This window comes from Acipenser ruthenus, chromosome 58 (genome assembly GCF_902713425.1).
Source record: "Acipenser ruthenus chromosome 58, fAciRut3.2 maternal haplotype, whole genome shotgun sequence".
Taxonomy (NCBI): domain Eukaryota; kingdom Metazoa; phylum Chordata; class Actinopteri; order Acipenseriformes; family Acipenseridae; genus Acipenser; species Acipenser ruthenus.
The window spans coordinates 677,224-691,073 of record NC_081246.1 but is presented as its reverse complement, the minus strand read 5'-3'; the positions used below and the strand labels follow the sequence as shown (position 1 = coordinate 691,073).

At 40.2% G+C, this 13,850-nt stretch overlaps 2 protein-coding genes and 1 long non-coding RNA gene across 3 annotated transcripts; 1 reads left to right on the top strand and 2 right to left on the bottom strand.

The window, feature by feature from the left end:
* Positions 1-1,019: 1,019 nt before the first annotated feature.
* On the bottom strand, positions 1,020-5,525 carry LOC131724891 (zinc finger protein 391-like). Its single transcript, XM_059017884.1, has 3 exons — positions 5,492-5,525; positions 3,213-3,533; positions 1,020-2,277 (listed from the first exon to the last, which is right to left on the bottom strand). The coding sequence occupies exons 1-3, from the start codon at positions 5,523-5,525 to the stop codon at positions 1,730-1,732; spliced, it is 903 nt and encodes a 300-aa protein (XP_058873867.1). The 3' UTR covers positions 1,020-1,729.
* Positions 5,526-6,888: 1,363 nt separating this feature from the next.
* LOC131724997 (uncharacterized) lies at positions 6,889-8,114 on the top strand. The gene is made up of 3 exons (XR_009320379.1): positions 6,889-7,247; positions 7,352-7,507; positions 7,763-8,114. It is a non-coding gene; the product is annotated as an uncharacterized LOC131724997 (long non-coding RNA).
* Positions 8,115-8,314: 200 nt separating this feature from the next.
* Positions 8,315-13,196, bottom strand: LOC131724986 (putative zinc finger protein 286B). The gene is made up of 3 exons (XM_059018214.1): positions 11,886-13,196; positions 10,148-10,462; positions 8,315-9,467 (listed from the first exon to the last, which is right to left on the bottom strand). Exons 1-3 carry the CDS (start codon positions 12,211-12,213, stop codon positions 8,920-8,922), a joined length of 1,191 nt encoding a protein of 396 aa, XP_058874197.1. The 5' UTR covers positions 12,214-13,196; the 3' UTR covers positions 8,315-8,919.
* Positions 13,197-13,850: the final 654 nt, after the last annotated feature.

The following is a 13,850-nucleotide window of genomic DNA, read 5'->3' as shown; positions in this document are numbered from 1 at the left end:
AAGCTGTGCATTTATTTTATTTTAGTAATAGTTATGTTTTTTTTTTTTTTACACTCAATGTGTTCAGTGATCTTAAGAAATGTGTTTTAATTCTTTAGAAGACCTGCAATGGACAGAGCTGGATAACTGCAGACACTACCCCTCTCCAGAACACCCACAGATGTGTGCCAGCTCTCCCCGGTGCCAGGGTCCGCACGAGGGTGCTGGCAGCTCCTCCTCATGGCTGTGTGGAAGACCAACGGCATCCCACAGAGGTAGAGTCATTACAATGCATCACCACACTACATGTCATGTGGATGTTCTCCCTCTGTTAGATATCTACTGTCCACTGCCATACAGTGTATGAGATTAATAAACCCAGTCCTTTTCTTGCAGCACATTGCAAAGAAGGCTGCTTCTCACGCTGTCCTATAACTCTACATTCATGAACCATAGAGATTTTAACTTGCAATGGCTCTTTGGTTCTGAAGTCAATAGGGAAATATGTAAAAACTTATTTTATTAAAACAGGACGGAAAAGGAAGGCTGTTGTGGAAAGCGAGTTGACCAGCTACCTCCGAGAGACAGATGAGAGATATTTCAAATTGCAAGAGGAAGATTTGGAATTAGCAAGGGATCGGCGCAGGAATGCAAGAGAAACACAAAGACAGAGAAGTGAATCGGCAGAACGCCACATTGTTGAGAGGGGTTTTGTCCAGTCTGGCAACATCACTGGGGCAAAACCTGGCTAAGAACTAAAATCCCTCTAACTACAAACACAACGTGGCACTATATTTAAATAGTTAGCTTGATTGTTTGTTAAATGCAACATTGCCAATTTTAAAGTTACTTGTAATAAAAGTGTTTTGTTCTGGCTATTTGTACTTGTTTCTATTTAAATTCCACTACAGTCCACTACTGTATACAAAACAATACACCTCCACACAATGTTGGTAATGTAGTTAACATCACATTGACAACAATAACAATTTTATTATAACATATTCCTGCCTACTAGTTGACCATTGCAAAATGTGCAGACAGGGCTTGGTGTACAGTGGCTCTCAAAAGTATTCACCCCCCCCCCTTGGACTTTTCCACATTTTATTGTGTTACAACATGGAATCAAAATGGATTTAAGTAGGAGTTTTTGCCACTGATCAACACAAAAAAGTCCATAATGTCAAAGTGAAAAATAAAATCTACAAATTGTTCTAAATTAATTACAAATATAAAACAGAAAATAATTGATTGCATAAGTATTCACCCCCTTGAGTCAATATTTGGTAGAGGCACCTTTGGCAGCAGTTACAGCCATGAGTCTATTTGGATAAGTCTCTACCTGCTTTGCACATCTGGACACTGCAATTTTTGCCCATTCTTCTTTGTAAAATGCAATTTACAAAGCAGATGCAATTACAATCTATTTCATAGATTACTAATCTGACGTAACAAAATCAGAATGGTCAACAACATGATGAATGGTCCGTCCAAGACGTTGTAGTTCTCCTGTCCCATCCGTGAGTGTAGGTTTTTGATCTGAAGTGATTAGGAATAAACCTATTTATCAAGTAAGTTTATTCTTTTGTTTGCAGTAAATATTTTTATATTTTATTCACATTTACTCCTGGTGTTTAGGTGTCCTCAAGTGGCTGAAATTCTGTGGATTCTCTTGTATCCTTCAAGACCCAGCAACTGACTCAACTTCCCACATTCAATGCAGGGATAGGGCTTCACTCTATTGTGCATTTTATGGTGTCTTAAGGTGTGATAAGTGACTGGGAGTTCGCTGGTGCGATTTCAAGCTATCTATCCGTCTGAAGCTCCTCCCACACTCAGTACAGTGATAAGGTTTCTCTCCTGTGTGAATGCGCTGGTGGACTTTAAGATTTCCTAACTTTGTGAATCTCTTCCCACACTCAGTGCAGTGATGAGGTTTCTCTCCTGTGTGAATGCGCTGGTGTGATTGAAGATTTCCTAACTTTGTGAATCTCTTCCCACACTCAGAGCAGTGATAAGGTTTCTCTCCTGTGTGAATGCGCTGGTGGATTTTAAGGTGTGATAAACGACTGAAACTCTTCCCACACTCAGAACACTGATGAGGTTTCTCTCCTCTGTGACTGTGCTGGTGTTTTTTAAGGTGTGATAAACGACTGAAACTCTTCCCACACTCAGAACACTGATGAGGTTTCTCTCCTCTGTGACTGTGCTGGTGTTTTTTAAGGTGTGATAAACGACTGAATATCTTCCTACACACTGTGCAGCGATGAGATTTCTCTCCTTTGAGATTTCCTTTAGCTGCATGAGAGAAAAAGAGAGGAGACAAAGTTTATTGTACTACATTCATACACATTCACTTCTGCAGGGCTTCCCCTCATGACCAACTCCTAGAGTGAACTCTGATGAGAATACAGTCAAACCCACTTAATATCACTCCTGTTAATACCAGCCAGGGTGAATACAGTGGGTGTCAATAAGTACAAATGCTTCAGAATAATCAGTTTGATTATTTACACACTGATTATTATTACCACACAAGGAGGCTGTGTGGTTCAGTGGTTAAAGAAAAGGCCTTGTAACCAGGAGGTCCCCGGTTCAAATCCCACCTCACCCACTCAGTCATTGTGTGACCCTGAGCAAGTCACTTTACCTCCTTGTGCTCCGTCTTTAGGGTGAGACGTAGTTGTAAGTGACTCTGCAGCTGATGCATAGTTCACACACCCTAGTCTCTGTAAGTCGCCTTGGATAAAGGCGAATGCTACACAAACAAATAATAATAATAATAATACACCAGTCACAAATTTCCACCCCCACATAATATCACTGAGGAATACACGTATAAGATCAGGTTTATATGCAAGTGCTGTATTGAAATGTTTCTTCTGGTGACACTTAGCAACCCGACTGGATTTGGCATCACCCAATGATGAGACATGTGATCCCAGCACCACTATAAAGCTGTGGGAGCAGCACAACTGCAAACAGTCTACCAGAAACAGGGAAAGGCAAAGATCCAACAGCACTCAAAACAGACATGACAGTGGGTGCACATCTAGCAGATGCAACAGTAGCAAGGAAAGTTATGTTGCAACTTGCAAGCCATTGACATAGTGGTCAGGTTAAATTGAGCTGGAATTACAAACAATGTAAATCTTCAGCACACTCCTACAGCTTAGTAACTCATTTCTGCACGGTTAACAGGCAGCTCAATGTTTCTTGTTTTGTACAATTACCTCTAAATCCCAGTTCACATTCAGGTGGACAATCATCACACAGGCTGGATCCCAGCTGGTTGTTCTCCTCAAGTGTACAGACATTATTTTCAGTAGGAACTTCCTCTGCGATGGGGACACATTCCTGTTCTATGAATTCCTCTTTAATAGGAACACATTCCAGTCGAGGGACCTCTTCATCTTTAACACATGTCAGCTCTGTAACCTGCTTTAGACTTGAACAGCACTCCTGGTCAAAGGACGCCTCTAGTGTATAAACTGCTTCTATCCTTGGCCCCTCCTGTGCTTCAGATTTAAGTATAGCATGGCTCTCTTTGGGATCTGTGTGAAAGAATTATACAAAATTATAACTCTTACTTACCACCCAGGTTCTTCTACAAAGCCAGCCCCTTGTCAGAATTCTACTGAGAGATGTGATTGGATCATTCTGGTGGAACAATTTATGAGGGTGTTTTTTTTTTCATTTTAATTGTATTTCTTTTAAATGGATATAATGCACTGTGATGGGGTGCACACCCCTTGTGGATATTAATTTATTCATGTGTGTATTTCTATTTGTATTGTAGTATGATGATGATGATGATGATGATGTTGATGTTTGTGTGCGGAAGGACGAAAGCCGTCCGACATTATTGTTTATTATTTGAGACCGTCGAAAAACCAGTCTTATAAAATGTAGTGCTTGACAGTGGAAGTGGACAGCGAGCTACCAGGAAGACAAAGGCCAGCCCTGCAGGTGTCTGCTTGAGCTCACTGGGCACCTGGACAATTGAGAAACATCATGAATGATATCCTCTAGAGACTTCTAGTTTTTATTATTTGTTTATTTAGCAGACGAGTCAGTGGCTGAGGTGGGATGTGAACCGGGGACCTCCTGGTTACAAGCCCTTTTCTTTAACCACTGGACTACACAGCCTCCAGACACTACAGGATGGGGAGCTGGGAATGAGGCTGGATCCAACATTGCTTCTAAAGTATCTGTGGTAGAGGGGTGATCAATGCCTCAAATTGAAGCTGAAATTAATTTTTGAAATTAAAAAAAAACAAGATTTCAACCCATCCACATTTCCACGTTTTTTGTGTTATCAAATAAAACATTTATTACAACTCCTATCAACCTCTGTGTTATTCGCCTTGTTGGGGATTATAAATACCTCTAAAATTATTTGTATGCGTTAGACTGGAATTTTAAAAGCATTTTCTATACAAATGACCCTTCTACTTTTCATTAGAAAAAAATATATATTCTAAAATATCCATGGCTAAATGGATAACACATGTTTAGGGTATGTATCTAAAACAAAACCTAATCCAGTAGCCACGTAACCGCTGTGGTAAAGTATATGGAAAGGTTATAGAGGGGAAGTACATTGGGCCCCATGGCTTAAATACTGTGATAACACAATTGGGAAATGTAGTCCTACCATTTTAAAGGTCTGTGAAAAGACTTCATTTCCCAGAATGCCTCAACAAATAGGTAAAATGCTGATAGTTTAAATTAGCAGTTTTCAAACGTGTTTTTTTTTTTTAACTGTACCCCTTCTGTCTGGAGGTTTCAGCTCAAGCACCCCTTTATAATTTTCGCTCTACTGAATGGTACCACAGTTCCAATAAAACTAAAGGCAGAATAATCTGATTAACAGATGATCATTTTCCCCATTTATTTAATATACATGTCACAACGGTTTGGGACTGACAAACTGCTAGTTAATGATAGAATATCAAACAGTAATTCCTTACTTTTATTTTGACAGCATTTGAGAATTTGGGAATCTTGTCGGAAACAAGTATTTGCATTCTATCCTTACCTTGAAATAATCCCTGGTTCTGGTTCCTCTGAAAGTCTTGTTCATTGCAGTCGGGGTTCATGTTTCTGAGAGGTTGTTTAATGTCTGCATCTGCAGCGTTCATGCATTCCCGCACTGCTTTCAACTCGCTCTCTGATATTTCCAATCTCAGCTTCAGACTTTCATTCTCTTTCTCCTTTCCAGCCATTTCCATTTGGAATTCAGTGAATTTGCCGCCGACAACTTTTGTGATTTGGCACAAGACGGTGTCTACAGCCGCTTTCACTGCGTGCTCGATGGTAGAGGCGAGCTCGTCTTGAAAGAACGACACGGAGACGCTGACGTCCATCTTCACTGACTGTTAGCTTCAGACTCGAGTAGCAGGAATCCTCTTTGGTTTCTATTTATTTATTTTTTAAATGGAGAATTAACATTCATATAAAATCAGCACATCTCCTGCCACAAGAAAGAAAACAAACAGACTCGTCTTACTTTGCAAGGAGTAACTTTGGTCTTTCAGCATCATGTACAGCTTGAACTTCAAGCGCGTTTGTGTTCAGCTGACACGATCCACTCTGTCTGAGTTATAGAAATAAAACAGAAAGGGAACTCTTTGTTTCACAACTCAATGCAGGTAATAAACGAACAAAAATAATATAAATCACTAAGAAACATTTCACCCAACCTAATACTTTAAACAGCAGGTAATAAAATACTGTAAAACCAACAGCTGCTGCTCTCCTCTCTCTCTCTCTCAACCTCACAAAACAAAACAACGTTTCAATTTCCTGCAACAGAATGAACGCGTCACTAGTAGTAGGCGTGCCTGATTGGAACCGTCGCGTACTATTGGCCGCGGAATCGCTCTAATCCATGTTGCGAGACTGATTGGCTGATCTCCCTGTCCAAGGAGGGGCGGGATCGCGAGGAGAAGACCTGAAACTGGATCCCAGAGATCACCACGTGCTTCCTACTGCGTTATGTTTTCCTATGCAATGTTTTTAATGGGGATCCCAAATGGCGCCAGTTGTTTCGTGTTGCGTTTGCTCAGTGAGCTTTGCAGTCCAAATGCTGCAAGTGTGTGTGTGTGTGTGTGTGTGTGTGTGTGTGTGTGTGAGTGTGTGTGTGTGTGTGTGTATGTGTCTGTGTGTAATCTTTTCTATTTGGTTTGATTTATTAACGGATTGGAATGTTTGTTTTCTTTATTTATTTATTTCTTTTTATCTTACTTAGTTCAAGTGAAAGTCTCTGAGTTTAACAGCATTTTTTGAGATTAAACTATTGAAATCGATGGGCTATTTTCTGCTTACATCCACCAGTCTGGTTTAGTTGGACACTTTACCAGACCTTGCAGAATCGTACCTAAACAAACATCAAATAATAACACATTTAAAGACTTACTTTTCTTAGAGATGCTGTGTTGTTTAACAACAGGCTGGACAACGACATTCATTTTCTATTAATCATTTTTCTTAAAAGATGGGAAGTTGGCAAAGGGATCCAGAAAGAATTACAGCACCCCCCTAATGTAAACTCATTTTATATACTTCACTTGTTCTGGATTTTGGAACATGTGCAGCCAGTTTGCCCACCAAGTATTGACAGGGTCTGACAGGTTTCTGGAATTTTCATAATATAAATGTTGTAATTTGAATGATCAGCGCATGTCCAGATTACGTTTTTAAAACCTTACTATCATTTTTTATTTACCATTCTTTCACCTTGGGTTTCCAGAAGACTTGATTCCTGTTAGAGGAATGCGTCTGTGCTGAACATGTTGATAAACCTCATCAGTTTGTTTTAGCTGCTGTCTGCCCCCTTCTGAAATATTTTATTTGTATTGAGCCAAAGTTAAGAATGTTTGTTTCTGGCATAGATAAAAACACGAATATTACCTGCTGAGAAATCCTGCATGCTTAAAGATGCGTTCCTTGCTCGTGGTGCTAGATTTATCTATTGTTTTTAACATTATTTTTTTATTATTTATTTATTTCTTAGCAGACGCCCTTATGCAGGGCGACTTACAATTGTTACAAGATATCACATTATTTTTCCATACAATTACCCATTTACACAGTTGTGTTTTTACTGGAGCAATCTAGGTAAAGTACCTTGCTCAAGCGTACAGCAGCAGTGTCCCCCACCTGGGATTGAACCCACAACCCCCCGGTCAAGAGTCCAGAGCCCTAACCACTACTCCACACTTAAAGAACATGGCCAGTTCTTTTTCATAAAGCTTCAGTAGCAGGTTTGGAAGCTGTGCATTTATTTTATTTTAGTAATAGTTATGTTTTTTTTTTTTTTACACTCAATGTGTTCAGTGATCTTAAGAAATGTGTTTTAATTCTTTAGAAGACCTGCAATGGACAGAGCTGGATAACTGCAGACACTCCCCCTCTCCAGAACACCCACAGATGTGTGCCAGCTCTCCCCGGTGCCAGGGTCCGCACGAGGGTGCTGGCAGCTCCTCCTCATGGCTGTGTGGAAGACCAACGGCATCCCACAGAGGTAGAGTCATTACAGTGCATCACCACACTACATGTCATGTGGATGTTCTCCCTTTGTTAGATATCTACTGTCCACTGCCATACAGTGTATGAGATTAATAAACCCAGTCCTTTTCTTGCAGCACATTGCAAAGAAGGCTGCTTCTCACGCTGTCCTATAACTCTACATTTATGAACCATAGAGATTTTAACTTGCAATGGCTCTTTGGTTCTGAAGTCAATAGGGAAATATGTAAAACTTATTTTATTAAAACAGGAAGGAAAAGGAAGGCTGTTGTGGAAAGCGAGTTGACCAGCTACCTCCGAGAGACACATGAGAGATATTTCAAATTGCAAGAGGAAGATTTGGAATTAGCAAGGGATCGGCGCAGGAATGCAAGAGAAACACAAAGACAGAGAAGCGAAGCGGCACAACGCCACATTGTTGAGAGGGGTTTTGTCCAGTCTGGCAACATCACTGGGGCAAAACCTGGCTAAGAACTAAAATCCCTCTAACTACAAACACAATGTGGCACTATATTTAAATAGTTAGCTTGATTGTTTGTTAAATGCAACATTGCCAATTTTAAAGTTACTTGTAATAAAAGTGTTTTGTTCTGGCTATTTGTACTTGTTTCTATTTAAATTCCACTACAGTCCACTACTGTATACAAAACAATACACCTTCACACAATGTTGGTAATGTAGTTAACATCACATTGACAACAATAACAATTTTATTATAAAATATTCCCGCCTACTAGTTGACCATTGCAAAATGTGCAGACAGGGCTTGGTGTACAGTGGCTCTCAAAAGCATTCACCCCCCTTGGACTTTTACACATTTTATTGTGTTACAACATGGAATCAAAATGGATTTAATTAGGAGTTTTTGCCACTGATCAACACAAAAAAGTCCATAATGTCAAAGAGAAAAATAAAATCTACAAATTGTTCTAAATTAATTACAAATATAAAACAGAAAATAATTGATTGCATAAGTATTCACCCCCTTGAGTCAATATTTAGTAGAGGCACCTTTGGCAGCAATTACAGCCATGAGTCTATTTGGATAAGTCTCTACCTGCTTTGCACATCAGGACACTGCAATTTTTGCCCATTCTTCTTTGTAAAATGCAATTTACAAAGCAGATGCAATTACAATCTATTTCATAGATTACTAATCTGACGTAACAAAATCAGAATGGTCAACAACATGATGAATGGTCCGTCCAAGACGTTGTAGTTCTCATGTCCCATCCGTGAGTGTAGGTTTTTGATCTGAAGTGATTCGGAATAAACCTATTTATCAAGTAAGTTTATTCTTTTGTTTGCAGTAAATATTTCTGTATTTTATTCACATTTACTCCTGGTGTTTAGGTGTCCTCAAGTGGCTGAAATTCTGTGGATTCTCTTGTATCCTTCAAAACCATTTTATGGTGTCTTAAGGTGTGATAAGTGACTGCGAGTTCGCTGGTGCTCTTTCAAGCTATCTATCCGTCTGAAGCTCTTCCCACACTCAGTACAGTGATAAGGTTTCTCTCCTGTGTGAATGCGCTGGTGTGACTGAAGATTTCCTAAATTTGTGAATCTCTTCCCACACTCAGTGCAGTGATGAGGTTTCTCTCCTGTGTGAATGCGCTGGTGTCTTTTAAGATTTTGTAACTGCGTGAATCTCCTCCCACACTCAGTACACTGATAAGGTTTCTCTCCTGTGTGAATGCGCTGGTGTGACTGAAGATTTCCTAACTTTGTGAAACTCTTCCCACACTCAGAACACTGATGAGGTTTCTCTCCTCTGTGACTGTGCTGGTGTTTTTTAAGGTGTGATAAACGACTGAAACTCTTCCCACACTCAGAACACTGATGAGGTTTCTCTCCTCTGTGACTGTGCTGGTGTTTTTTAAGGTGTGATAAACGACTGAATATCTTCCTACACACTGTGCAGCGATGAGATTTCTCTCCTTTGAGATTTCCTTTAGCTGCATGAGAGAAAAAGAGAGGAGACAAAGTTTATTGTACTACATTCATACATATTCACTTCTGCAGGGCTTCCCGTCATGACCAACTCCTAGAGTGAACTCTGATGAGAATACAGTCAAACCCACTTAATAACACTCTGCAGCTGATGCATTGTTCACACACCCTAGTGTCTGTAAGTCGCCTTGGATAAAGGCGTCTGCAAAGTAAACAAATAATAATAATAATAATAATAATACACCAGTCACTGATTTCCACCCCCACATAATATCACTGAGGAATACACGTATAAGATCAGGTTTACATGTAAGTGCTGTATTGAAATGTTTCTTCTGGGTACACTTAGCAACCTGACTGGATTTGACATCACCCATTGATGAGACATGTGATCCCAGCACCACTATAAAGCTGAGGGAGCAGCACAGCTGCAAACAGTCTACCAGAAACAGGGAAAGGCAAAGATCTAACGGCATTCAAAACAGGCATGATAGTGGGTGCACATCTAGCAGGGTCACAGCAGCAAGGATAGTTATGTTGCAACTTGCAAGCCATTGACATAGTGGTCAGGTTAAATTGAGCTGGAATTACAAACAATGTAAATCTTCAGCACACTCCTACAGCTTAGTAACTCATTTCTGCACGGTTAACAGGCAGCTCAATGTTTCTTGTTTTGTATAATTACCTCTAAATCCCAGTTCACATTCAGGTGGACAATCATCACACAGGCTGGATCCCAGCTTGTTGTTCTCCTCAAGTGTACAGACATTATTTTCAGCAGGAACGTCCTCTGCGATGGGGACACATTCCTGTTCTATGAATTCCTCTTTAATAGGAACACATTCCAGTCGAGGGACCTCTTCATCTTTAACACATGTCAGCTCTGTAACCTGCTTTAGACTTGCACACCACTCCTGATCAAAGGACGCCTCTAGTGTGTAAACTGCTTCTATCCTTGGACCCTCCTGTGCTTTAGATATAGCACGGCTCTCTTTGGGATCTGCGTGAAAGAAAATTGCACAAAATTATAACTCTTACTTACTAGCCAGGTTCCTCTACAAAGCCAGCCTCTTGTCAGAATTCTACTGAGAGATGTGATTGGATCATTCTGGTGGAACAATTTATGAGGGTGTGTTTTTTTTTCATTTTAATTGTATTTCTTTTAAATGGATATAATGCACTGTGATGGGGTGCACACCCCTTGTGGATATTAATTTATTCATGTGTGTATTTCTATTTGTATTGTAGTATGATGATGATGATGATGATGATGATGATGTTGATGATGATGATGATGTTGATGTTTGTGTGCGGACGGATGAAAGCCGTCCGACATTATTGTTTATTATTTGAGACCGTCGAAAAAACAGTCTTATAAAATGTAGTGCTTGACAGTGGAAGTGGACAGCGAGCTACCAGGAAGACAAAGGCCAGCCCGGCAGGTGTCTGCTTGAGTTCACTGGGCTCCTGGCCAATTGAGAAACATCATGAATTATGACCTATAGAGACTTCTAGTTTTCCAGACACTACAGGATGGGGAGCTGGGAATGAGGCTGGATCCAACATTGCTTCTAAAGTATCTGTGGTAGCGGGGTGATCAATGCCTCAAATTGAAGCTGAAATTAATTTCTGAAATTTAAAAAAAAAACAACAAGATTTCACCCCACCCACATTTCCACATTTTATGTTTTTTGTGTTATCAAATAAAACATTTATTACAACTCCTATCAACCTCTGTGTTATTCGCCTTGTTGGGGATTATAAATACCTCTAAAATTATGCATTAGACTGGAATTTTAAAAGCATTTTTCTGTACAAATGACCCTTCTACTTTTCATTAGAAAAAAATACATATTCTAAAATATCCATGGCTAAATGGATAACACATGTTTAGGGTATGTATCTAAAACAAAACCTAATCCAGTAGCCACGTAACCGGTGTGGTAAAGTATATGGAAAGGTTATAGAGGGGAAGTACATTGGGCCCCATGGCTTAAATACTGTGATAACATAGTAGGAACGAAATGTAGTCCTACCATTTTAAAGGTCTGTGAAAAGACTTCATTTCCCAGAATGCCTCAACAAACAGGTAAAACGCTGATAGTTTAAGGTAGCAGTTTTCAAACGTGTTTTTTTTTTTTTTTACTGTACCCCTTCTGTCTGGAGGTTTCAGCTCAAGCACCCCTTTATAATTTTCGCTCTACTGAATGGTACCACAGTTCCAATAAAACTAAAGGCAGAATAATCTGATTAACAAATGATCATTTTTTCCCATTTATTTAATATACATGTCACAACGGTTTGGGACTGACAAACCGCTAGTTAATGATAGAATATCAAACAGTAATTCCTTACTTTTATTTTGACAGCATTTGAGAATTTGGTAATCTTGTCGGAAACAAGTATTTATTTTCTATTCTTACCTTGAAATAATCCCTGGTTCTCGTTCCTCTGAAAGTCTTGTTCATTGCAGTCGGGGTTCATGTTTCTGAGAGGTTGTTTAATGTCTGCATCTGCAGCGTTCATGCATTCCCGCACTGCTTTCAACTCGCTCTCTGATATTTCCAATCTCAGCTTCAGACTTTCATTCTCTTTCTCCTTTCCAGCCATTTCCATTCGGAATTCAGTGAATTTGCCGCCGACAACTTTTGTGATTTGGCACAAGACGGTGTCTACAGCCGCTTTCACTGCGTGCTCGATGGTAGAGGCGAGCTCGTCTTGAAAGAACGACACGGAGACGCTGACGTCCATCTTCACTGACTGTTAGCTTGAGACTCGAGTAGCGGGATCCTCTTTGACTTTAATTAAATATTTATTCACTATCATTAACAGATATAAAATCAGCACTTCAGGTGTGATAAAGAAAAACAACTGACTCGTTTAACTTTTCCAAGGAGTAACTTTCGCGCTCCACTATGTCTGAGTTCTTAAATAAAAAAAGAAAAAAAAAGAAAATTGACTCTTTGTTTCAGAACTCAATGCAGGTAATAAAGGAACACAACTATATAAATCATTAGGAACTATTTTAACCCAACCTAATAATTTAAAACAGCCCAGGTGATAAAATGCAATTCTCACGTGCGCCTCCTCCTCACCCCGCCAGCATAAACAAAGCAACGTTTCAATTTCCCGCAACGAAATGATGACGTCACTAGCAGTGGGCGTGCCTGGTTGGAATCGTCGCGTTCTATTGGCTGCAGAAACACTCCAAAAATCGTGCGAGACTGCATGGCTGGCTTCTATGGCGAAGCGAGGCGGGATCGCGATTGGAGGAGCATGTAATGTAACTGGATGACAGAGTCTGCCATGTCGGCTCCAGTACGTTGAGTTTCCTACGCAATGTCCAGTTTGCAATCGAAATGGCGCCAGTTTCTTCCCACTGCTTTGTACTCTGCGCTTGCTCAATGTGCTTTGTATTTCAAAGATGCTGCGAGTCCTTGGGTGCGTTCACCAGAGGCAGAGTTTGCTAAATCTGCGCAGATTCTGCAAAGGTTCTGAAAATTCATTGGCTACTTGCTCCGATTCTGTGCAGAATGACGAAAGTCTACGTGTCGTGAACGCACTCACTGTGTTTCGTTTGATTTGTTAACGGATTGGAGTGTTTGTGAAAGAGATGGGATGAGAAATATGTCAGCCACCGGCAAAACTGTAAACCTCAGCTAATCCAACACCCACTCGCCATATCACAGGTGTCGGGGTCCAGTATAAATCTGATATATATCGAGGGCCGCGAGAGGCGCATAGAAAAACAAATACTGTACGAGCACTCCCTCGTTTTATCGGGGGCGTCAGTGTCCAATATAAATCTTCCACACAACCCACTTTTTCTCATTTTTCGTATAAAAAGCAGCTCACTGTCTTAATTCGTACAGAGGAGGGTATTTGGTTCGCATCAGCTGAATTCTCCAATTCATTTCCTTTCTCCAAATGCACAAACCCGCTGCATTGAAAGAATCCATTCCCAACGTAGGAGGCTTGCTGCTAGGGAGCTGACGTCACTGCCCTGTGACTTTTGCTTGTGCGTTGCTGCCAACTTTGTCGGCTAAAATAAAACCCGCTTCAGCCAGTAGATATTTAATTTGCTTTGTGTTTTTGTGCAATACGTGTGTATATGAGAACAGTATGATATTTTGTTTTTGAATTGTGTTGTATATTTGTTTGTGATGTGCAGTACAAAATAAAACGAACAGTAATTACAAGTGAAATTGCCTATATATGCCTTTGTGTTTTGCAGTTAAGGCATGCACAGTTAGACTGTAAAAATGGGGTGCCAACTCCAGGACTGCGATATATCTGAACCCGCAGTATAGCGAGGGGCGATATAATGAGGGGTGGGTGTACTAGCATTACAAAAGAAAATAACGACACAATCCATGATTTTTTTCATT

Coding starts and splice junctions, on each gene's coding strand:
- LOC131724986 (XM_059018214.1), bottom strand. CDS start 12,213: ATGGACGTCAGCGTCTCCGTGTCGTTCTTTCAAGACGAGCTCGCCTCT. Junction 10,463..11,885: donor GAACCAGGGATTATTTCAAG/GTAAGAATAGAA, acceptor TCTTTCACGCAG/ATCCCAAAGAGAGCCGTGCT. Junction 9,468..10,147: donor ATGTGAACTGGGATTTAGAG/GTAATTATACAA, acceptor TCTCTCATGCAG/CTAAAGGAAATCTCAAAGGA.
- LOC131724891 (XM_059017884.1), bottom strand. CDS start 5,525: ATGATGCTGAAAGACCAAAGTTACTCCTTGCAAA. Junction 3,534..5,491: donor CCAAAGTTACTCCTTGCAAA/GTAAGACGAGTC, acceptor TCTTTCACACAG/ATCCCAAAGAGAGCCATGCT. Junction 2,278..3,212: donor ATGTGAACTGGGATTTAGAG/GTAATTGTACAA, acceptor TCTCTCATGCAG/CTAAAGGAAATCTCAAAGGA.